The sequence below is a fragment of the Pomacea canaliculata genome, linkage group LG14 (genome assembly GCF_003073045.1).
Source record: "Pomacea canaliculata isolate SZHN2017 linkage group LG14, ASM307304v1, whole genome shotgun sequence".
NCBI lineage: Eukaryota > Metazoa > Mollusca > Gastropoda > Architaenioglossa > Ampullariidae > Pomacea > Pomacea canaliculata.
The window spans coordinates 14,541,963-14,566,935 of NC_037603.1; the positions used below are offsets into that span (position 1 = coordinate 14,541,963).

At 41.0% G+C, this 24,973-nt stretch overlaps 1 protein-coding gene across 1 annotated transcript in view; it reads right to left on the reverse strand.

Moving 5' to 3' along the window:
* The window catches only part of LOC112555876 (glypican-6-like), a 68,287-nt gene extending 45,207 nt beyond the window's left edge, over positions 1-23,080 (reverse strand). Inside the window, 2 exon segments of the mRNA XM_025224441.1 lie at positions 16,757-16,915; positions 22,477-23,080. Coding sequence (XP_025080226.1) covers positions 16,757-16,915; positions 22,477-22,642 — 325 coding nt within the window. The 5' untranslated portion in view covers positions 22,643-23,080.
* Between the last annotated feature and the right edge of the window lie 1,893 nt (positions 23,081-24,973).

Below are 24,973 nucleotides of genomic sequence, written 5' to 3' on the forward strand. Positions count from 1 at the left end.
TATATACATAATTATGGTTGTGTATACAGATGAAGCCCGAGAGGAGATTCGAACACACGACCTCACAATCTCCACTACAACAGTGACGAGACCCTTACGCATACTACGACCGTCACTTCCCTTCCCCTTTACCATTCTTCTCCATCCCGCCCCAATTCACCCCTCCGTGTCCGAGCATGCAGGGTGGTTTCCATGGCGCCAGACGAGAGGCACGCCCGCTAAAAAGCAGGCGATCCTGCCGCAGAATACAGTACTATGGTGGCGGACCATACCGCCTGTTATCATTCAGCCAAGCAGCGACAAGACGTTCGTGTTCCTGCTCTCGTCTCCCGACCTATCAAGTTTATACACATCTGTATTTAAAACAAAAAAAAAAGACAGTGCGCATGGGGCCAAAATCACGGACCACCCTGGTTTTAGCCAGAAAGAGAAGGGATCATCTCGGGATTTCCTTTTGTTTGCCAACTGGAAAAAAAGATGCTGCAGACAGCGGCGCACGAACAAAACTCCCAAATGTTAACTGAAACAAATGAGGGGTGGAGGTTATCACACCACTAGGTCTGATTTAAAAAAAAAAAAACAAACCCGAAACATTCTTCTGTTTTTGCAAACATCGATGCCAGCTATGTACTTTATCTCTACTAAATTCTCTACGCAGATGTATACAGTACACCCGTACACTGCAGAAATATACAATCAGTTCTCCAAAAGAGCCACACACACGCACAATGAAAGAGAGAAAGGTGGGGAGTGGAAACTTCCACCATTGCTTTTTCAATTTAATTTCCCCCCATGCACAACTGCCTTCCTTGTTCTTTTGAAGGTATTATGTTTAAAAGCCAGCGCGTGAGTGTGGAGTCGGCACACATCCTGAGATTTGCATATAGACGAGGTAACGCAATACACAACGTAGATTTACTAGTAAAGCACACCTGCTACATTCCATCTCCCTCCCCTTCCTACTCCTTCCCACTAGTCTCGGGAGATCTCCTCCTCCTCTCCCCCCAAACCCCACCTCCTGGTATTCGCATACGTTGACGATAACAACCCGTCTGTTCAGCCACGGTGCTTCCACGTCGAAGGAAATGAATGCTCTGACACTCGGTTTGGAGGAACTCAGATTCAATCAACAAAGCTCGTCAAGTCTCGAAGAATTAGGATTTCAAACGTTCACTCGTACTTTCAGGAGAATTAGTCCGGTTAATTTTTCGCAAACCTTTCGGCGTGCTGTAGCTGAAGCGACTCACTCTCTCCACCACCCGCGACACAATAGTTACCAGATGATCTGGTTCGTATCGGGTGGCTTCCCAATCTTTTAGGGTGAGTGGTATGAGGAAGGAGAGAGAAAATACATCATTGAAATAAATAATGGGTATAGTGGCAGGTATATCTGAGAGAGAAACCATCGGATATTGTAAGGATCAAAGAGCTAGGACGGTGTTAGGTGCTGATGCGAATAACAGGCGAGAAATGGAAATCGGTTTTTACAATTCTGATTTGCGCCTGAAGACAAACAAAACAAAAAAAAACAAACAAAAAAACAAACAAACAAAAAATTATTATTTCACATGTTCAATCTGAGTATTCAGACTTAGTAGAAAGCGCCGTCAGACATATAAGCAATAAGACTAACTTCATGACCGACACAAAACGTATTAGTCTGCTCATCAGTATATCTCTGGGGAGAAAAATAAGGCAAAGTGTACTAGCCATCAGGTCAGATCTCTAGCCAGCTTACTATCTCTAGGGTGAAAGATAAGGCAAAGTGTGATGCCATCAAGTGAGATCTCAAGCCAGCTTCACCAAAGACAAGGCCGTTAATGACTTTCCAAATAAATTATCTTCTGTATCCCACCTGTCTTACTCATGCCAACATTCCTTGATGCTCCCTCCCCTTTCCTCCACTGTGCGAAAGAGGGAAGGGACGAGACGAAAGAGTAAGAGGGAAAGAGAGAATGCCAGAGCAGGTCAGATGCGTGGCAGATAAAGGTCTGCATTTCCTTCTGCAACAATGGTTGTTAAACGAAAACTACAGACATTTTTTGAAAGCAAGAAACGAACACTTTTCTCCTCGCCATCTTACAAATGAAACAGCAACACTCCCACCCTCACCACGCAGCCATTTCGCAGGTTCGCCGCAACAATGTAGTCATTCATGTCCATCTAAAAACGACCGAACCACCACCACCGCCACCATCATCAAGCGTCTACGTAACGGCCCGACATCGTCCAGCACGCGACCACCACCACGGTCTTCAACTCCCGTCTGGCTCAACGGTTCTGCCAGGAGAACTGACCGTCTGGAACACTGTAATCATTACCAGAGGCCGCTCTGGCACGATCTCGGCAAACAAATCTCCTCCCCACCCCTCCTACCCACTACAACTAGCGCGCACGATTGAAGCCGGTGATCTATATCACAAATAAAATTGGCCCGGCTCTCCATTCAAACGGCATAAAAGATCAATAACTGCGACTGAGTCATTTCCCGCAGATGGAATTGCAAACAGTGGACAGCGAGGGTAAGAAGGGGGTGGGAATAGGGGGGAAGAAAAGGAGGGACGACATAAGACGTGAGGGGAGGGAGATGTCGGGAATATCGAAAATGACATTCAAATGAACGAATCAAAACTTCTCATGGAACAAGGGGTGAAAGGCTGGAATACAACACCAAAGACCCACGACCCAACACTTTTAAGATAATAAAGCGAATAATATTTCTATTATTAACTGTTTAGAAATAATACATACAAAAATCCCAATATTTCTAAAATGTATGAGCAAAAATTCTAGTCAGACAAATTTCTTAATTAACAAGAATTCTCGTCACAATTTCTATCTGCTCGCGTCCGGAGGATTCTGTCTGCGTTCACAGGACCCTCATTTGTAATCCTGCTCTTAGCTACCGCGTTTAGTAGTTTATCCACCCAACTACCCACTCGGCAACTATCTCCGGGCTATAGGTACGGTCCCATTGGGATTGAAAGCAGATAACTCAACGCGTGCCCACAGCTTTTTTTTTTTTTAATTTCTCGAATGTCGAAGACTTCCTGTGTACACCACCCCCTGCTCTGTCAACGTATGCAGACAAAAGAGGGTGTGGAGGAACCTCCGTGCCGTGTCCCCTCCCTTGCTCCACCTTTTGCCCCGTGGTATCAGCGCAACATCAGGGACAATGGAATATCCAGTTGCAGTAGCCTTCCCTCCACCCCATCCTCGCTGGCACCCACTCCTATCTGACCCCAGCAAGCAAACTACCCACAACGCGGGAGATTACACGCCGCCGCAGTTTCGTCGTGTCCTTTATCTTCTTGCCCCTAGAGAAGGCCCCCAACAAATGGGATCGCTCACATACATCTTGCCCCCAAGAAGTGGCCCCTACCCATGAAAGATCCCTCATACACACGCGCCTTGCCTCTCTAACCCGCGCGCAAGGATGGGTAGTGAAGTGAACGCATGATGCACTCTGACAGTCCCCAGTGTCAAAATGTCACCACATCCGCTAAAATGTCGCTTTTACAATAGGGGTCATTTCGTCCCCTTTTTAAGTCTCTTTCATCCTTTTTCTTGCCTGCTCCCTCTTCACCAAATCACCTTCCACCTTTTTTTAAAAAAATGTGCACCTTCATCATTCTGTAATAACGGGAAAAGTCAGTATTTTTTTTTTTTTTTCTTTTAAACAAAAACGAAAGAAGCTAACTTCAAAGAACGCTTCACCACTACTAATGTTACCTGCTACCTGTAATAATTGTACCAACTCTGTGACATCACACATGCATTAGGGTAAAGGATATAATATAAACCTTGTATCCTCTTTAATCTGTCGAGTTTTCCACGTCCACTGGTGACATTTTCCTACAGAAGAGGTGCAAACAGTTTGATCTTCTCTCATTTATTGACCACTCACATGTACACAGCTCTAAAATGTTCATCTCAAATATAACTTATGCCCGTTCTCTCGGATTAACTCTTATCCCGTGTAGTGACGATACCTTGACAAAAGTATGCATGTTACCTACATGCTGTCTCGGGCATGCGCAGTGCTTTCGTCCAGCTGGCAGGACGCCAAGCGGCCAGCAAGCACACGGTCCTTTCTCTGACCCATAGCGGCCTTGTTCTCACTGCAAAATCCCTCCTCGCGCAAAAAAAAAAAAAAAACCAAAAACGAGTGAACTATCCGTCGGCACAAATAGTTATACTCTTTCATCCTCTCTCCCTGTCCTGTTTCCCTCACACTACAGCAGTGAGAATCGTGATGTCCTGGGTTCGCATTTCATCTCGGGACACACACAGACGTCTCCATGAATCCACACCTGCCGACCATTAACTGTTTTCTCCAGGCACTCTGGCTGTCTTCCAACTTTCAATATCCTTTTCCTCTGCAATAATCACCTCGCGGTGGAAGCACTTCTCATTAAATAAACCATCCAGCTAACCAGCGTATCACAATGTCCCCCCTCTAGGCTAAGAAGATGACACGACCTTCATTATCCCGGCTACTAGCGGGCATCTTCTCCGCCTCACATTGTTTTCTCTTCAAAGTGATCGCTGTCACGACAGCTGTCGCTTTTGGTGCGCTAAGAATGTACACACAGCGGGGCTAACCGAGAAAAATGCCGAAAACGACAGCCTGAAAATAGGTGGAAACCTCCGCAAACTTCGTCCCAGTCACTACCATTTCTACAAGTCGATGAAAAGACTCCTATCCCTGGGCTCTGGGCAGGACTGGGAGCACGCAAAATCGAAAACCTGTTGAGAAACCTTAGCAAAACTTACCGACGTCCCACCACATCTGGAAATCAATGATGTCTGGGGTTTGTACATTTTTTCTTCTTTTTAAAAAATCTACCCATGAGAGACGACGTATACTAATCGTCAATGCTTGAATTTCTCGTCTGTTACTTAAAATTAGAAGCAACTACAAATTTTAATAGAGCATGCACGACAGCGCTGTACGGATAAGGGGCTTCCCCGGATAATGTCCCCTTCCCTACATATATATGAAAGGACAGACTGGTGTTAAGATCTGGCATGGCAGAATGGTGCTCAAAATAAAGTAGTATTCAAGCAAAAAACACAAACTACACATAATCATTCGCTAGAGCTCGGGCCACCTAAGCATACATCGCCATCTGGCGGGTCCAAGATGTTAACGCGGGGGGTTTCCAAAACAAAATCTGCTATGCACGACTCCAAGGAATCACAAAACCCCAATCTGCTGGTCGCTTATTTTTTTATTTTGGTTTTGTTTTTTTGTTAGTTCAGAAAAAACTATTTGCTCGCCATCCCTCCCCAGCCTTCTGCTTCCACATGTTTATCTGATGTGGTATGAGAAATAACTCCGTTTCACCCAGCGCAAGCATCAACGTCAAGTGGGCAAAATGCAGCAGACAGTTGAAATATTGCAGTTTTTGTATAATGTCGGTGTGCACGGAGGCTACACACAACAAAAATACTCTTTCTCCAGTTTTCTCTCCCTCCCCTTCCTTCTACCCAATTTTCTACAGGAATGAGCCCCCTGCCCTCCCTTCCAGCTACAAACTTGATGTCGAGGTGTCTTCACGATAGCTGCGGACTGGAAATTATTCTTTCGCAAAAATGAGTTCCTGCGATCGTAGCTATCGACCTGGGCAGAGATACCTCTGAGGTAGCCATGCCTAGTGCCCATGAATGAGACCCCAGCGTTCAGGAAAATCTCGCAGAGAAAATGTGGAGGAATGGGGTAGGCCGGTAGGGTATTCGGTAGAAGGGAGTGTGGTGGAGGAGGGGTCGCTTAGTGAGGAAAAAAATCAGGAAAGCAGAAAGAACTTGTAACCCTGTGACGCAGTGAAGTCTATCGATGCTAAGATTTACGGTCAGCACCACTACTGCCATCTACAACCTTGAAATCAAACCTGATTAATGAGCGCGTCAGTGCGCCCTCGCCAAGGAATTCGCGCAAATGTCTCGCAAGCCGGCGACTGGGCATGGCAGCCAATACACTCAACCTCGGTCACTCTTGTCGATCGAAAAGGCGAAGGTGTTTCCATTTTTCTCATCCTGAATTACAGGTCTGTCATGGTTCAAATCCACTAAAGTTCTTCTCTCGGTGGTCAGGCGAAATACACTCAGCACGTGGTAGCAGCCACAGGAGCAAGGGCATCTCAATAAAGAACATTAAAAAGGATAAATATACGCAACTAAATATTTAATCTACAGGCTCAATCCCTTGACTTCTACTGGTCGTTAAGATGGGGGTGGGGACAGGTAAAACTAAACAGATGCAACTGCTGACAGGGCTGTCGGCAGTGGGCTTTGCTAATCTGCGGCACGAGTGCAGCGACATCAGTATGCACAGTTTTAAATTACACGAACGAAAAAGTACACGCACTTGAAAACAGATTAGTGCTAGGCACTCCAGAAACTCCTCTACAGGTCACAGAATGATGGCAAAGGTCGTATAAGGCAAGCGATCAGTGACGAGAAGCAAGAGCAGTGACAACAAAATCAAGGAGGGACACATTCGCTGAGGAGGGGTAAGAGGACCACACTCAAAAAGCCGCTGAAAGCACCACCCCAGAGACGCCTTCTCATTAAGGTACCCAGCCTGCTTAGTGCTGAGACAAAAGCCAACAGGGGTCAGACCGGTAAATGAGGTTCCCCTCCTCTCCGCTGCCGGAACCCTTTAGGGACCTCTCCAAGAACAGCGAACAGGTGAGCAGTGCTCACAGCTGCACACTTCCTACCCGAACCCGAGTTTTTTTATATATATATCGTAGGCCCCACTCTTAAGACATCCTAAAATCCAGAAAAAAATGTGAGAAAGGGGTTTCTAATGGCAGGAAGATAGGACAGGAAGGGGCCAGCGAATACTGGCAAGCATTCCAGGCCCAGAACAGGGGCCCAAGCAGCGCGGTGTGGGTACGAGATGACTGAAAGGCGCGATCTGGATAGCCGCGCGGCTTGCGCACCAGATAATTGATGCGAGAGAGAATCTGTTAAGCTGCGCGGCAAGCGGACGCAGCAAGCGGTAAACTGTCGGAAAATGAGTTCCTCTATCAGCTGAGAGAAATTAAAGCGATGCGTTCCACTCGCTTGGACACATACAAACGCGTTCATGCGCGCAGGTACGTACACATGCGCACGCAAAAACATATATTGTTCTGGCTTTCATCACTGCCGCCCCTAAATAAGGTAATTACTAGTAATGAAACGAACTGGGTTCTACCCTTCGTCGACATGATGACGCAGAAGATTTACTTTCTCCCGTCACTGCACGTGACACTCGCTTTTAGGGGAATCGGCTGCATAGTAGTGGTCGGTCAAAGTTCAAAATATTTCTTGCTTTAAAAGATGTCACATTCTGCCATTTACTTTTCCCACACCCCATGCCTTTAACCATTTATCACAGATACCCGAAATACGTGTCTTAAAATCGTGTCCATTTTATTCCATGGGACATTTCTTCCCACACTCTTTAACGAGAAAAATAAAAAGAGGGGACACGAAACGCACGCCGGCCTGAATACCAGTTAGAATAATTACAAAAGTCTAATTGTTGTTAATCGCCGCACCCCATGGTTCTCCGCCCTGTGTCGCCAGTCATAAGCTATTGCACCGAAGTCATTCCAACAATTTCAAAACAAAGTTTTGCCTGCAACTATGAGGGGCGTTCCTGTCATTCCTGCGTAGTGTTCGTAATATTTAAGCCCCGGAGTTTAGCAGAACAACTTGCGACACAGAGCAGGTGAACGGATGGGTAAGGTCACTGTGCTACTGTGAGGATATAAACTTTTTTGTTCAATCCAGAGAAACCTCAGAGGCCCACCAGCATTAATCAAACGCTAGCTCTTCACGATTATCTCCTTCACATCATCCGCTGACCTCACAGGTCTTTGTCCATTTCTGCTCACAGGCTCTCCCATGGTTGCTTCACCACCGACTCGCAGCTAAATCGCCAGGGAACCCCTTAATACGGTAGCTAGGGGGCCCAACACAGGACACCCACCTATGCAAGTTATCTCCTCATCTCCCTGGTCTGCGTCTGTTAGCAATTAGGCGATCTCACACTGCGACCGGGCCACGGCTGCCCAGTGGGCACCTCTACCTTCAGTCCCTACGGCCCCCAGGGGCATGCGTGGGCCGTCTAAATGAAACTAAATGTAAATGCGACACTAAGTAGCTGTCAAGTCGAACTCTCCTACCAAAACAAGCGAGAAACAAGGGAGGTTGGAGGTTGGGCACTGGTGGTAGGGGGTAGAGATAGAAAATCTCCTAAGCCAAGCTTTGCAAATGTAAATGGAGGGCGGCGTGCTAGTCATTGAAAAAGTAAGGGAGGGAAGAGGTTCTATAGCCACCCTCGCGGATTCTTAATTTTACGAATGAAAGCAAGGCGGCACAAGCGAAGTGACACAGGAATGCGACTGAGCCTTCGAGAGAATTTCTCACTTTAAATAATGAAAAAAAAAAATCCGATAAACAAACACATCAACAGAATATTAACGCGTAAAATAATTACAATGATATATATATTAAAATAGTATCACACGTCGTGGGAAATCTGAAACACAAGTTTAAAGCCTTAGGTAAAAAAATAGAATCTTTAAAATAGTATTCTGCTGTTTTCCACCAATTAAGTTCTATAGGGAGAAATTTCTCAAATTTCGATTTTGTGAAATAAGAAAATTGCGAGAAAACGCCACACTTGGGAGTCAAACCAAGTTTCAGGTGTCTGGTTTATGGGACACGCAGTAGACATATCCTGCACACACTCTTCTTCTTTATGGGGCGAGTGGGCGGATGAGCAGTAACACTGGCCTGAGGTAGGCTTCAATTTCAAGGAAACATTAATAAAGTCTGAAAGAGAAACTCTACACTAATGGCCAGCACCTGTCTCTGCTCACCAACTCCAAAGGGTACACGCAACCTGCATGGAGTTCGGGCAACATCTGGCTGGCACACACGCTTGCGTTTGCGCGCGCACACACACATACATAAACTGATCTGCTGGTAGAACAAGTATATAAACCATTTGTTTCTATTTTTGGTGCTATTGCAAGACAATCTTTACTGCTTAACAAGAACTTTCAACCCTCCCAGCAATGAAGTCCCCTTGCAGCAAAAGCTGAGACTTTTTGATGCTATAAGATACCACATGTCCAAATTTCCTACATTAAGTTTCAAACGATGTGGTGTGAACTATTTCTGTTTCTAAGTTACAGAGTTATGGCGTTATCATTCAAACAGCAGTCATACTTGTGACATCTGAAGTTTACTTGTGCTCTCATACACTCTTTCCCCTTTCCAAAAAAAAAACAACACTGAAATATGTATTAATTTAGGCGTAACAGATTCTCTTTTAATTGTTGTTGCTGCTGCTGTTTGCAGATGTACCCCTAATTTTTAAAGCTGCACCCATGCCAACTTGCTGCTGACAGCATAGTAATACAGCATCTCCAGGAAAGGCCATTCCCTCATGCCCCTCCCTCATCATTTCTTAATGAACTCTTCACGCTTTAACTCTCAATATGTTCCAATTCATTGAAATCGAGACTTGGTATGTGTGAGAGAGAGAAGGGGAGCAGGGGGGAAGAAGGGAATGACAAACTGTTCGTAAATTTATCGTCCTCTATTTCCCACCCGACTCCCCATTTCCAACCATTGTTAGGCGCCTGATGCAAGCATCCATATACGTGCCCGCTTCGTTCAACAGTACAAAAAGAAAAAAAAAAGAAACCCTCACCGCCTTGCCTCCCTCACCGCCTCGCCTCCGCCACTGTGCCGCTCGGCGGCTAGTGCTGCACACAGCGCGCTGATTGTCTCCAGCCTCGCCAATTGAATGGCGGCTGGCGCGCTGCACGCGGGATTGTGTACAAGAGGCATATTGAGGCGGAACACTTTATGACTTTTACAACTCCCGCTCCATTTCCCCGCGCAGGCTTTCTGATCTAGGGACCACATTTTTGTGTGCGGGGGCAGACTTTACACCGCCTTTACTGCCGGGTGATGGCAGAAAAACCAACCTCGAGAAATAAATATTCACAGGATTGAGAAAAGAAAAAGTCCCCATGCAATAGAGTCGAGTGTTTCAAAGGATTCCAGGCCGGCGTTTTCCCGGCCTCCATCACGCAAGTGTCGTTGTCAGCCTAATATAGTTTCACGGCCTGTAGATAGAATTCGTATATTTCTTCGCCACCAGTATATGTGGAACTAACAATAACCCGGGTTTACAGAGAGTGAATGGGGCACGTGGTTGTCAAGATGCCAGTACTAAGCAGCGTTTAAAAAGATCAAAGGCATATGTAACAAGATTTCACACGATGGAGAAATAACTATGCAATAAATTGTTGGGTAACTCACAGACTAGTGCTGCCCTCACCCACCCACCCCACACGTCATTGTGCATGTGTGAAAGAGAAAGGGGGGGCCCATGAGTCACTCTTCCCTTCTTCCCAACTGTTGATTTCGCAGGCTAGCACTGAAGGGCCCTGTTATTCCCTGAAAACTGATCAGAACGGCTATGCGCAGACAACAGCTTTTCCGAAATAAGAAGAAAGGGGCTGTGTAAATCTTCATGTTCTTGGCCCGACCCTTCAGTCAAACGATAGCCGGGGACAGGAAATGCTGGATTATGCGATTTTCTGTGCGATTTTTTTTTTAAAATTACAAATAATGCACTAAAGCTCATTGTTCGGCCTGCCATGCACACTGTCCAGCCATCCAACGTCTTCCTTTCGCCCTCTCGGTGTGTAAATGTATGTACGTGGTATACCTATATATTCACCATCAACCTATAGGACTGTTGAAAGATAGAAAAAAAAAAATTCAGTGGAAGGGTAAATTGTCAGTGGCTCACTGTACCAAGGCACACGGAAGGCACAGCTCAATCCTTTCTTTCGGCCACCTCTAACCTTGCCAGCACGATCAACTACCCCCATTCACTGCCGGATGGACAGAGGAATTTTCGAGTCCCTGGCACGTGAGATCCTACAACCTCCTGCTCCGACATCGAGCGAATTTGCCACATGGCTTTGTGCGAGGGGGAGGCGGTGAGGGGGAGATGGGATGGGGTGGCATTGGGGGCTGTGCGTGTGCGTGCACGAGAAAGGCCTCGTCAAGTAAGAAACATTTTCCTTCAGTTTTTTTTTTTTTTTGTTCAGATTACTCCAAGTAATCTCATTTTCTCGACGAGTCATAATAGTAATGTCAGGTCTCGTTGCGTTGGCTACAATATTTTCTGATTACTCCAAGTAAAATATTTTTTCTCGGCGCGTCATAGTAGTAATAATGTCAGATCTCCTTGCGTCGGCCAAAATGAAAAAAAAAAGCATTTGAGTCCAGCAATTTCGGTAAAGACAAGAGATGCAGGAAAGAAACAGAAGAAACACAAATTTATGTGGGCTCTTTTGGCGACACTGATGTGCCAGCAAATACTTATGAAACTACATGTAGCCGAATGTCAAGTTTGTTACCCTCCGGAGAAACATTTGCCCCATTGAAAGATTAGTATCCGCGGGTATCCACGACAAGAGGTACAATTCTACTCACTACAAGATACACGCTTGCAGATGAAAAACTTTCCTCAGCTTTTCACAGCAGATGGTTTGGGAGTGTCGGGGGTTGGGTAGGGGAGGGTAATCTCAAACTCCAGCAAACTTGCTTTGGCAAGGAGGAAAAATGAGAGAAAAAAAGGAAAAATAAAACGGCAAAGGCTCGTCCTCTCTCTTTTATCTTTGCCCGTCGCGCTTTCCTCTGCGCTCTTTTGAACACAACAGCTCTATTTCAACTGCTGTCAGGTTTACATGAATTCCTCTTCCCCTGCGAGGTGATCTGTACACAAAACCCCTCTTAGGGGTCGCCTACCACCGTCACTTTTTTTTTTTTCATTCCTACCTGTTCGTGGTCCAGAGCGCAAAGATTGGGTGTAGCCTTATCAAGGCAAGAAATGCATAGGTAAGGCAGATAAAAAAAAGTTTTGCTTGGCTGCAGCTGGAAGGGACAGTTGGACACTTCAAAAAGGCAGTCTTTCTGGCCACCTTACTGCTCACATTTGACCCCAGCAACAAGTCTCCCACAGTCAGTGTACTAAAGTAATCCCAGCCAGGAAAAAAACTAGCTGTTTACAACACTTCACTAACCTCTGCCAGAGAGTAAGGTCAATGACATCCTTGGGTTGGATTTTTTTCCTGCTCCTCCCTCAAAATTAAAGCTTTGTACACGCAATGAACAAATCTTCCTTTTTTTCTCCCAATTATAGAATGAGAATAAGTTACAGTAAAATCCCCATTAAGTAATCACTGAAAGACATTACTGATCTATTCCAGAGTCTGCTTGGTAGTTTTCCTATCTACTAGTCTTTCGAGGTCTTTATAGGGGTAGGTGGGGTGCAAAAATACATGCATTAGGACATGGTTCTAACGATCCCAAGTTTTTATGCTCTAATGCCCCCCTCCCCAATAATGGGCATAAGGGAAACAGAGATACAAAGTCAATAAATGACAAGCACCACCACACATACATGCTTCATTTGTCCTTCTTTATTCTTTCCATAAAATTTACTTGCACTGTTTTCTGCTCTAAATAAGCGATCTAAATAAGTGGGTCTTTTGATTTCTTCAATGAGCAGAAAGCAGATGAAGGCAGACAGCGCAATGCAACACAAATATATAAAATATCGTTTGATCAAACAAAATGTGCAAGATTGTAACTTTAAAAGTTAGAAATTTATTCTGCAGAGAATTTCTGGGCACTGCATTTTAGAGTCACAAACCAGCAATTTCTACCAGCTATCATCTTAACATAGCCTACAGTTCTCCCCCATATGCCTTTTTTAACCTCTCCAGCATTTGTTTCCTTTAAGAAATGTGAATGCCAAAGCTACATGACTAATACCTGTGTAAAATGATTGCTGGGAGATTCACAGCACCTGTGATTGCCAGTGTGTTCTTAATTACATTCTCTGAGGGTGAAAGCCTGGAGCAAACTTGGGTGCATTACACTGAGCTTTTAGACCCATGCATCATGGGTGCAAAAGAAAAAATTATTTACATCTGTCACATGGGAAGAATACATTGTAAGTTATTTGTGCTATCCGACAAAACAGAAAAATCTAACTATTAATTCCATGCTTGAAAATAAGAAACTTTTTTTTTTCACTCCTCAGTAAAGCTGCACACTTGATAAAACATGGCAGAGCCATACACTAAAAAGATTTCTTCCCTCCTGGTATAACCTCTCGCTGTAAACCCTAATAATTCACAGACGACATAAAGCAGACAATGAACTAGAAAAGACATAATCGCCAACACAATCTTTCCTTTAGCATATCTAAAATTAGATTTCTTGGCAGAAATGTGCATTCTGAAAGTGCCTTCTGTTCCATCCATCTGCCTTGACTCTGGTGTTTTGAGGGACTGAGCAAAATTCTGTGTGTTATTTGGTTTCCTCTTCAACCCTGCCACGTAGCCAAGCAGAAGATATTGTCTTCTGGCACAACCATTTATCTTGTCCTAAGGCAACATCGTGCAGCTAACGAGCACTCTCCCCACTATGTCTTCCTCTACCCTTATTTTTCAAAGCTGCAACTTTTACATTTTTTTTTACCATTGCTGGCTGGCAAGCTACACTCTCAATACAATTTTTTTCTTCTCCAGCTGCCACGTCTTTATTAAAAAGAATAGCATTCAACTTTTGTCCTTTTGACAAGTTGACAGCTTCTCTCTAGCTTCAGATTTATTTACAGTTCAAAATTATTTTGATCTAGTAAAATCTGCTGACCACAACTGGTAAACAGAGAGTGAATGTAAATTCGTTCATTTACTAGAACAATAGTGTCAAGACAAAGGTCAGATTTTATCTCCAGATGCTGAACTATGTACTTATCAGTCCAAAGAATCAATGCACTATTACTTTTACTCATTTCAAGCTTGGGAATTTCAGAAATTTTCTCCCATCAGGAAAATGTGCTTAATTTTATTGTTCTGTGTTTAACATACATTTGCTATATTCCACCTTTAACTTCAAAAGAAATATAGGATGCTATGAACCTTGTTGTCTTGTAATTTTAAGTGCTATAGTTGATGATCAGGAAAATAACAAATTTACTAAAATATTGCGCCATTCATTGCAGAAAAACCCAGAGAAAGATCATAACAGAAATGGGTAGGAAAGCACAGAGCCAAAGATTGTTCTAATAAAAACAAATGCCTGTTTTCTCCTCATATGATATTCTGCAACCTCCCTTTTAAAATAAATGTAAATATTGAAAAGCTAAATTAGTGTGCACTCTGTGTGCCTGACCATCAAATAAGTGATTCTGCTTTCTCTTACCCAAACTGAAATAAGACATATTTTGTGAATAGTTAAAAAAAAAAAACGTACTATGCAGCCAGGTGTGAGAAAGTATGCCTGGATGTTTCTTGTGACAAAGTTACTGACAGATAAATGAATCCAGCATGTCTGTTTCCTAAATTATTGTTTGGACAGTAAAGGCGCTGCCCTCAAAAATCTAGGGTCTAGTAGTTGGTGCAAATGCACCTCTACAGCAGGGCTACAAGCATGACATTTAAAAACACTTTGGGCTTCCTGGCCTTAACACCTATGTCCCTTTCGCTAAATAGTCTAACAAATGTTAAATGCACCTGGGGACTTTCCTTTCTCTGTTTCAATTATCTTGGGAGATATCCATTACATATTCTTTACAATATTTACAAATTGTTTCCTTTTAAACAGAAAATATTCTGTGATGAACTCTCAGTCCATCAGTTCTCTGCGACTCAGGATTGCAGTCCTTATATATATAAAACAATAAGCCTCAATTCCTTTTGATGAAATATTTGTAAACTTTGTGTTGCTATAAACTGCATTACTATCTGTTGCAGTGACAGTAATTTTTTCAACCTTGTGACTACACATTAATATTTCAAGAAATATAACAAGAAATAAATTAAATGAGTGGCTGCACATTAATTTTCTTCAGATTTAAAGATTTTCACAACTCATGCTAGTGACGAAGCAGCATATAAAGTGGCAAAATCAACCATTCCGTACATTCACAGCTAACATTACTATTCACTCAATGAATTAGAAAAATGGTTGTACTATCTCCAGAATGCAGAATTATGGGCTGAGGAAGTTATTATTTCAGTCAGTGACAGCAACCTCTCACAAGTAAATGCTGTTTATAACTTGGGAACTTTGTACACGTATTGTATGTACCACAGCTATGTCTAAGTGGATGGCAAAATGTGAAGCAGATTAACACAGGAAAGCCAGGTGGGACTGGGGGATTAACTATTGGAGGCACAAAATGATGCTCTGTAACAAAACATCTGTCATTCTCCCAGGACATGTTTTAGAATCTCGAGCAAGATTTGCAATGGAGTCAGCAAACTAATGGGGAAGTGGATAACCCAGTGGTTAGACCATCTGTGCCTGGGGCCAGAAGTCACACATACTGCTGGCCTATTCCCTGGCAATGAGGCGCGGCATACACCCCTACCTGGCCCAGTTTAGGAAAAGAATGGCAGTCTTTAAGATCTCATTCCCCAACTATCAAAAGGTCATGGGTGCAAAATTACCTTTTACTTTTAAATGATGATTTATGCTGCAAAATTCTCTTCAAACTCCTTTTATAAAAACAGATAAATATCTTGCCTGATACATTTACTCAAATACTCCTCTTGCTGTTTTCTTCTAACATCTTAATTATTTCTTTAATTTTCCTGATATACACAATGGTGCAGGGTTTTTATCTTTTCCTGTCTGTATGGTCCTGACCTTTTATGGGATAGTATATTTATTTTTATATAACAGCTAGCCATGATTAAGCAAATGTGGGACAAATAAGCCTAGACAATACCAGCAACTCTGAAGTCTTGACAAAATGCAAAATTTGATTGTGCATACACCACAGATGAATTTGAGGCAAAAACAACAGCTGCAATACTATAGCCTTTGGTTGCTTTTGAAAGTAGCAAAAACAAGGTTGCCTGAGATCTGATCATCTTTATCCCTGGCAGGTTCCCCAGAGATTGTCCAACTGTTCATACATTCCTTCCTTTGCTGGCCCTCTGGTTTTCCCTACTGTGGCCTCCCATGATTTAACAATGTAGCATTTTTGGGTTTCAATCCAATTTCTTCTAAAAATGGACTCCTGCTGCTCAACTGGGTTGAAGGACTGAAAATCTGTTTCTGACATTCTGCATGCAGAATTTGCTGCAAGCCCGTTAAGTACATTTGTCATAAGCTGTCTTAAACTAGTAGAAATATGTTAGCAGCACAGATTTTTCCCACAAGAAAAGCAAACTCACTAATGTCTACAGAGCTGCAGCTAATTATCAATATATCTGAAAACCAAAAGCTCCCATGCTTGATTTTCAAAGTTAATGAAAATTCTTTTCAAAATGAATTGTGACCAGCCATACAAAGGTTTATAACACATACCTTCCTTGTAATGATAGAAAGGTGGTAGAAGGAAGGTTTGTGAGAAATGCATTTCAGAAATACATGTCTCATAAATGCTTTTCATTAATAAATTAAAAAAAACTCCAAAAGTAACACATACACTTCTTCATTATCATTTTTCTTTACACCAAACAGAACACTGACTGTAATATTAGTTTCCAACTAATCACTTTCAATGCTTGTCTATAATCTTTCACTCCAATGCTATCACTAGATTTAATCCTGTCATATAATCATAAAAATATATCTACTTCAAGAAAGCTCTAATCAAAAGCAATGCAGCAGAATAAAGGAAAGTTCAAATGGTACTTACGGTCAAATTTTTTCGTTCTTGAAGCGAATGTTGTGCGCAGAAGTTTGAAAGCATTTTCAATTTGCTTTTCATGTTCCTTGCTACTTAATGAAATAAGCTTTGTCTCCATTGTTCGTGTGCAGCAAGTCTGACCAGGAGGGCATATTTCCAAATCATCACCTGCAGGAAGAAAATAGAAATGTAAGATGTTTTTTACACCATCTATGCACAACTGCTAGAACTATTAATCATACTTAAAAAAATGAATAATCCAGGCATAAGAAAAATAAAAGCATGTACTACTTCAGTTCTGATTGCATTCAAACATTATAAAATGGAAAGGAAATGGCTGTAACACACTCCTTCACAAAAACACATGCACACACTCTCACTTGATCAACTTCCAAAACAATGAGCTATATTCCTTTATATATTATACCCTCTTACTATTGAATAAAGCCAAATGAAAGCAGGAACAAAGACTTTCTAATGTCCTTTTCAATAAATGTAATATACATCTTTATAAGAGAATTATTTTTGAACAATAAAACAAATGCTAAAAGACTTTAAGATGTATGCCACAATCTTTAAAAGTTTAATATTGTTTACATTCTTTGCATTTAACTAGGTTAGTCAAAATTAGAGCGTCTATGAAATAATTCTTTTCCCAGAAAAAAAATGTATTAAAATGTACTTTTTCATTCTGCTTTCTGTCACTAACAGTTAGTCCTTACTTCTAAATTACAATTTTTCTGTATGGCACTAGCAATAATAGATGTGTATTTTATAGCAACAATGACAGTTCCACGAATAATGTAAAGATTTTTTTTTAACAAATTGTATTTTATTTTGGTAACTTATAAGATGCATAACCTACCTCAAACATCAAAGTGCTACTGCTCTAGATCTTACCTCAGTCTTAAAATATTTGTTGCCAATATACAGACAAAAACTCTGACTGAATGGTGTGCATGTGCACATGAATACATGCATGCACACATACACATAAAAAAAGGGGAGGTCTATGAAACACCTATCAAATCCTCTAAACTGATAAAGAATTGCCAGCAATCGTAAAATCGGCAACGCACTATTTAAGGCACAATCAGAAATCCTTCTCTTCTGGCACACAAATACTGTACCCAACACCTTCAGTTCATTCTAGTATGGCTGGGGCCCCCACCGCCCTACCCCACCTCATCGCACACCCCATAATGTCCATTCTACTGAGTCACTCGAGCAGAAAAATCAGCACACGGAAACAGCCATAAATCCCCCATAAACTTTTCCAACAGACAAGATGGATGTTGACAGCTTTGATAGAAGCTGAGAGGGGCCAAATACCTTTATGTTCCTAAGGTCTAGCAAAAGTCAATGGCTGCATATGCACGAATGTTAGGAAATTAAACTGCATTGTGAATCTTACAACAAGATGAAGTTCTTATGGTCTGTAACCTTCATTCTGCTAAATAATGTACACTTTTTTCACACTGCTTAGAATTCAAACTAAATCTTACTTAAATAAAAAAAAAAAATCAGTTTGAGCAACAAAGCTATGTTGTCTATTTGTGAATTTTATAAAGAGACAAAACATTTCATTTTAACACCTTTATATGATCTAAATCTTTTTGTGGATGAATGTTTTATCTCTGGTAATCTATAAGTAAATAGCACGAGTAATATTTAACACAGCTAAGAGCACAAAAAAATGAGTCCATAGAAAGTAAAGTTTTGAAATACTCTCAAATGCTTTATTGCCTGATTTTTTTTTTAATGTCATTAATTACCAAATAAGTAAATACTACTATACTACAGTCTTCACCACAGTGACAAAATTTATAATAAGTAAATCTGTGCACTGTAAACCACTAACCTTTTTGCTTCAATCTACTTCAATCAGAGAAAAGTAAGAATTATATAACTATAACCCTGCAAGACCTCTTATATTATGCTGCCAAGCTAAAATGCAACTTAAAGTGCTTTCAGGGATCTAATCTTCATCTAGCTGCCTAGCATAAAGTTTTCTTTATTCGACCAAGCATAGTTAATCCCAAATTGAAACCATGTCTACATTTAAAGTTACGTAAGAGACTCCTTTCCAAACCCTTCTGGTCTCTTTAAACATGAGGTCAGCTATCAATCCTTTCTGACCAAGTCAAACACAACTTGTGGATGATGCTCTTATTTAATCAATAAAAGGAAAGGCTTGGAATATATGAAATGGGGTGGGAGAGGTGGTTGGGGTTGGAGGTGGGGGAGGGGAGGTGTGCAATGGTAAAGTGTATGGCCAAAATAGCATCAATTTTGTTAAGAGCAGCCCATTTGCCGCTACAGCTGATTCATCATGGTCAGCTCAGTCTAAGCTGACTGCTGCTGTCCAAGAGTTTCTTTCAAAATACCACGGAGGCTACTGCCATTTCTTTGGAGAACTTCACTGATTCAATACTGCAACAACATCTCGCACTCTCCTCACCACTGGTCACTGTTTACAAATTTGCAATGGACAAATTTTGCCTTTTCATGAAAAGCACTGCAGAGAAGATAAAATGCATTCTTTGAAAGGATTTTACTTAAAAAACAGATTAAATTTGGGGGTCTTTTAAATACTGTCATCGCTCCAAAAACATTTGATTATTGAACTAATGAACAAAAACAAAAAATCACTGATCAAATCCCAGTGTCAACCGTGTGTTGATGCATGAACAAAGGCCAAGCTACCCTTATCAATATTAATAATGATTTACAAACTAATGACTAGATGACAAGAGTAGTAATTAGGGACAGACTTTCAACAGCCTAGTCCTCAAAATCTATTCATATATTGCCTCTGAAAATTTTCCATATTTGTTTTCATATGCATGCATAAATTAAACTTGCTGAATAAACATCTTATAAAAACCATTATTTAGAAAAATTTAATGTTCTCTGAAATTAGGAAAATTATTCAGAAGATTCTACAGTTAGTGGTAGCAATGGGACGGTCGGTTTAGGGACACTTGTTTTCAATTCAAATTTTCTTTCAAGTTAAAGAATAAGCTGACATCACTGGGTCCCTGAACTGTCCTACCTCCCAGTGGACACTTTAATTATTGCAGCTTGATCAGCAGATATGGCTGGCACTCAAAGCCTGCATTATGACTGCTACTTCATCAGGGTAGTCAGTGAGTGAGCAGCATAGTGAGAGCCGCTCTTCCTGTACATCACCTCAACAGATGAAACATTAACCTGTCTTTCCTAAAGAACCTGGATACCGCTTGTCAAATGACTGGACTGAACATTAGTCACATTGCTTAGCTTGGCATTTTGATGAAGTGGTAGGAAGCTTTGACATCAAGGCAACAAGCTACCTTGTTTGTCTGTAAAGTCTATTCTATGAATCATTTGCTCTTCTACATATTTTAAATATGTAAGATCTCTAACTTTAGTTCACTAATAGTAACACTCATTACTAGTAACAGTAGTCATCCCTCCCAGTCAATAGAGTTTGATTAGATAACTGTCTTTTTTTTTTTGTTCACAGGTACAGCAGCTGGGGAACTGACAGACCTCTCTAATGTAATCCTTTTGGTGCTATTAGATTTGTACTGTGCTAGTATATAACATACCAATAAATGCATCTGAACTGCAGGAACATAATATATAAGGGCAGAAAAACACTGAAGACACAAGTAAAATTACTTCTAGTTCTATGTACAAAAAGATTCTCACTGTTCATCTCTGATTTTATACTAGCATACAAAACATACAACTGGCTAAGAACAAAATGCATGGATGTAGTAGGAAAAACTTATCCACAGAAAATACATATTTTTCATCTGTAGCTTATTTTTAGCAGGTTCTTTGTTGGAAGGTCAAAATGCTCACCACACAGACTTATACAAATAGAAGAGTATACATTATAGCTTTCATCATATGTAAGCAGTCATATACATGTTGAGATAAACTTATCTCCATTAAGAATTTTGATCAATGTCCTGAAAATAGTTAACTGCCTATTTCTTCTTTTAATGTAATGCATGTAATGAAAACCTCTGGTTACTCTCACTAGTTGCTGCATAAACATGCTCTCCAAGTCAAATTTATAACATACAAAGTGTCTTTATGTTAATGCTGAACAAATCTGCAATGCTACTGATGAGGCAATTTTTTTTAAAGCTTTTCAGAAACACATTGGCGTTCTGATAGATGGGATAGGGGGAGTACAAATGGTTCAATACATTTTCTTCTCACCAGTGCAAGTACTGATATGACCACAAGTGATTGAAACATCTCACAAGAGCTCTCTGATATGGCTGTTTAAGATTACAAACCAGCGAACATAAATGTAGAAAGGAGTTACTCCCATATCCCCACCCCCCCCAAACTTACTTCCTGACTAACCTCTTCGAACACTTTTTAAGTGCGCATTTACATACCGACTCCTCATCTTTCTTCCTCTAACCCACCACCCAAACATACCTACCAATCCCCACTTGATAAGGAGTAAGACACTGGATAAAACAGATTCTTTACAAGCAACAATGAAAACAAAACTTGGCCTAAAAATAGCATGCAAATGTATTTGCTATTAATTTAAATTTATACATTTTATAAAATGTCAAGCCTATTTTCCTACACGAACTTATTTCTTATTTTAAAAACATTTGAAAATTATACTCTATGCATAACTATTATATATAACTATTCCAGCATAACTTGACTTAATGTTTTTATTATTTTTTCCACACCAAAACATATAAACTGCATTTTAAGAACACAAAAAATATTTTCCAAATCATGTCATACGTTTTAACCGCAACAAACTTTTCGACGGGCATTTTGGAACACATTATAATAATCTTCACAGCTTAGAATATGAAAAAGAACAAAATTTAAAATAGCTTCAGGGTTTCATTCCTTCGGTATTTTCAGGTGATTAAGGTTTCTTTAATTTGCCTCTATCTTGGGGTTTTACGTGAAGCCACCGATTAACGCTATACCACGGGGAAAAAAAGCCGGCAATTATTTATACGAGAATACTGTGGTGATATTTTATATTTTATCATTTTATATGAAAGATTCCAAATTTAGCCATCTTATAGAAACAAATTTCCCTGAATAAAATTGTAAAAACAGTTTATGGCGAAAGGAAAGCCATTAGTAATTTCAAAACAAAGATATCGGCATCGGGTAATGATGATTCAAGTCTGCAGTGAAGGGGGTAATCCCCTCGAAACACAGGCAAAGAATTCTTTATGCTACTTACACCTTATGTTTTCACTACAGTTAAAATGTAACCTTTACATTTTTACAAATGCACCTACCACGAGACTATTTCTTTATCATCATCACGGCTCACATTGTTTTCTTGACAACCTCGTCATTCTAAACTGGGCGGGGTGTCGGGAGGGATGCATTCCTAAAGCTGTGCCCATTTTTCCCACTCTCCCTCCCACAAAAGAAAGACAAGATGGGTCAACTGTCACCGACTACTTAGTACAAATAGTAACAAAACTTTAAACAAAAAAGGTGATTTTCATTCGATTATTCAATCCATCGGAAGACATGCTACGCCGAAACCAAATGAACTGCACTCGCTGGAAGATCACTACCAACTCATGCCAGCATTTTTCATTCAGTGCCCTCTGCTGTCTGTAATCAAACGCTACCAGTACTACTGGAACGATGAGATAAAATTAGAAGGAAAAAAAACGGTATTAAGAGAATCAATCGAGAAAAGCAGCCTTCGTTCGATAACTCACCGTGAGCAGCATAGAAAGGAACTTCGGACTCGTCCAATCCTTTGGCAACGTATGATTTTTTCACTTCAATACAAGTCATTTCCAAACAGTGTCCCCATGAGAGGAAAAGCCACAAAACAGCCGCTTTGAAACAGTTTGTGACTGACAGACGAAGAAAGGCGGCCATTTTTTCCACTCTTCTAGCCTCGCTAGTCTACCCTCCTTCCGCTATGCACATACACACAAACACACACACGCCGTTTCAGACGTAAGCTCCAGTGCAGTCGTGCTCACAATGTGAAGCTACCATCGTCACCGACACACAGAAAGATTTGGATGGCAAAGCATGGTCGACAGCACTCAAAAACACTAGAATCTCCTTGAACGTTTCTTTCCCCACATGCGGCTTGCCAACTTTGAAGCAGCTTCCTCTACAATGCCCACGGCACTGACTGAAACAATACCCTCAGTCGGCGAGTAGGCTCACCTCCCTCCAATAGTCTTCTCCGCGATTATCAACTACTTCAAACAATTCCCACTCTCAAAAACTAAAATATATTAAACAGTAACAATTCTGACAGTAAGTTAAAGATACATAATCCACGATGTGATTAAGAAACAAGAGTAATATGTCCTGCTATTGAAAACATTTCTTTCCCACTGGGAGTAAAAACGAACAGCCAGTCAGCTATTTCTGTGGTGGACTGTACCGCGGCATGTGATTGGTTGCTATTCCCGATTCCAACCATTCATGATGATGGCGCGCGAGGGAGGTTTTGAGAAGGTGTGAACATCAAACTTTGAGGGCAGCCTTTGGGCAGGCCGTTATTCACTCGATCACGTTTACTGCTTGTCCGACCTGCCACATTTCGTTCTCCACAAAGCAACTCACCGAGAGAGGTGCGCCCAGCAAACAGTCCTCAAGTTTTCTTACATGATGGAAACGATATATATATACCACTAATAATAATAATCCTTTGCTTTCAGTGACTACACGAATAAAATTAAAGAATTTTTACATATTTAAGATCTTTCTCCTCCTCATTCACTTTAACCGAAAGTGACGATCTTTAACGAGTGATATAGCTTGTAAAAGGTAAATTAAAAAATTTGCTTCGTTTTTCTGCATCTAAAATAAATATATGACATTAAAAACAGAAATCATATAATTAGTGTATGAAAACATTATATTAATAAGAATTTTGCGGGTAATTTTGTGATGAAGAATTACATACACATGAGCTACTCACCACCACAATAAAACAAAAATTAGCAGAGCATTTACTGACTTTAGCGCAATTAAAGCGAATTGACGAAATCGTCCTGTTTGCTATATTTCCCGCCATGACGTGCATCAAAGGTATTTTGACACTTGAGGAAGCAACAACAATAACAAAAAGCAATTCATGTAATTGAAGCAAGTGGTTAAAATGACAGTTGTAAGAGCCTTGCTGAATTTTTTTTTTTAATTGGAACAAAGCTGCATTCTGTCTCCCAATAGCTGTAGTATCTCAAAGAAATAAAGTACATAATAACATATCTATTATAATATCCAGTATTCTAAGCAAACTAAGTTAAACCTTCTTACAGCTTCATGTATGAAGCAATTTTACCACATCGTTCGATTTCTGGGTTGTTATACAGTCAAAATGACTACAACATAAAAAAAAAAACTTTTATAAACTTTCTCTTATTCCATCCCTCTTTCCCACGTCAGACCAAACACTGACATTTTAAAATTCCTTTCTGACACTGATGTTTTACAAACACTGGTTATGAGATAGCACTTGATGTAAATTTCAGTACATTTTCATGTGAACTGTAAACATTAATTTAATCATGACAGTCCACAATATTACTTACTGGAGGCAGACCAAATAGCTGTCACCTTTTCTTCACGTCTGTGCAGTTTACTGCCTCAGAATATTGACTATTGACACGCTATACTGAATCCGTACTTCAATAGTAGGAAGTACCGTTATCTAAGATATTAAATATTGATTGCTGATGTTTTCGTGTTACGAATGGTATATTTATCGCGGCGGACTGTGGTTGCAAGGTCAGCGGTGACTCTCTCGTCAAGATATACATATTCTAGCGAAACACTATCTTTGACCCCCCAAGCTGTATGAGCGCGGTGTATACCTTGGACGCAGATAAAGAGGATTTCGAGCTGAGGCCTACGATAGTGTCCAGTCGAGTGGTCAGTGGAAGCATTGGTCAGTTTAAGGTGCCCTTTTTGTCAGCCTTTTATCTCGGGAAAGATAGTCAAACACTTGCCCATCCCTTTCTTCTCTCATCCCTTCCCCAAGATTTTTTCACATCCTTTTGCCCTTTCCACACCCATTAAGCAGTGTGAAATCACCCCTAGTTGGAAGCTACCAAATAATAACATAGTCAACACTTGCTTGTCAACATTGCAAGGGGAATAATAAGCTAATGGATTCAGATTTCTGTTCACAAGGATGGCTGTCGAGGGATTTGGGGATTCACCACCACCACCTTATTTATATCCCTC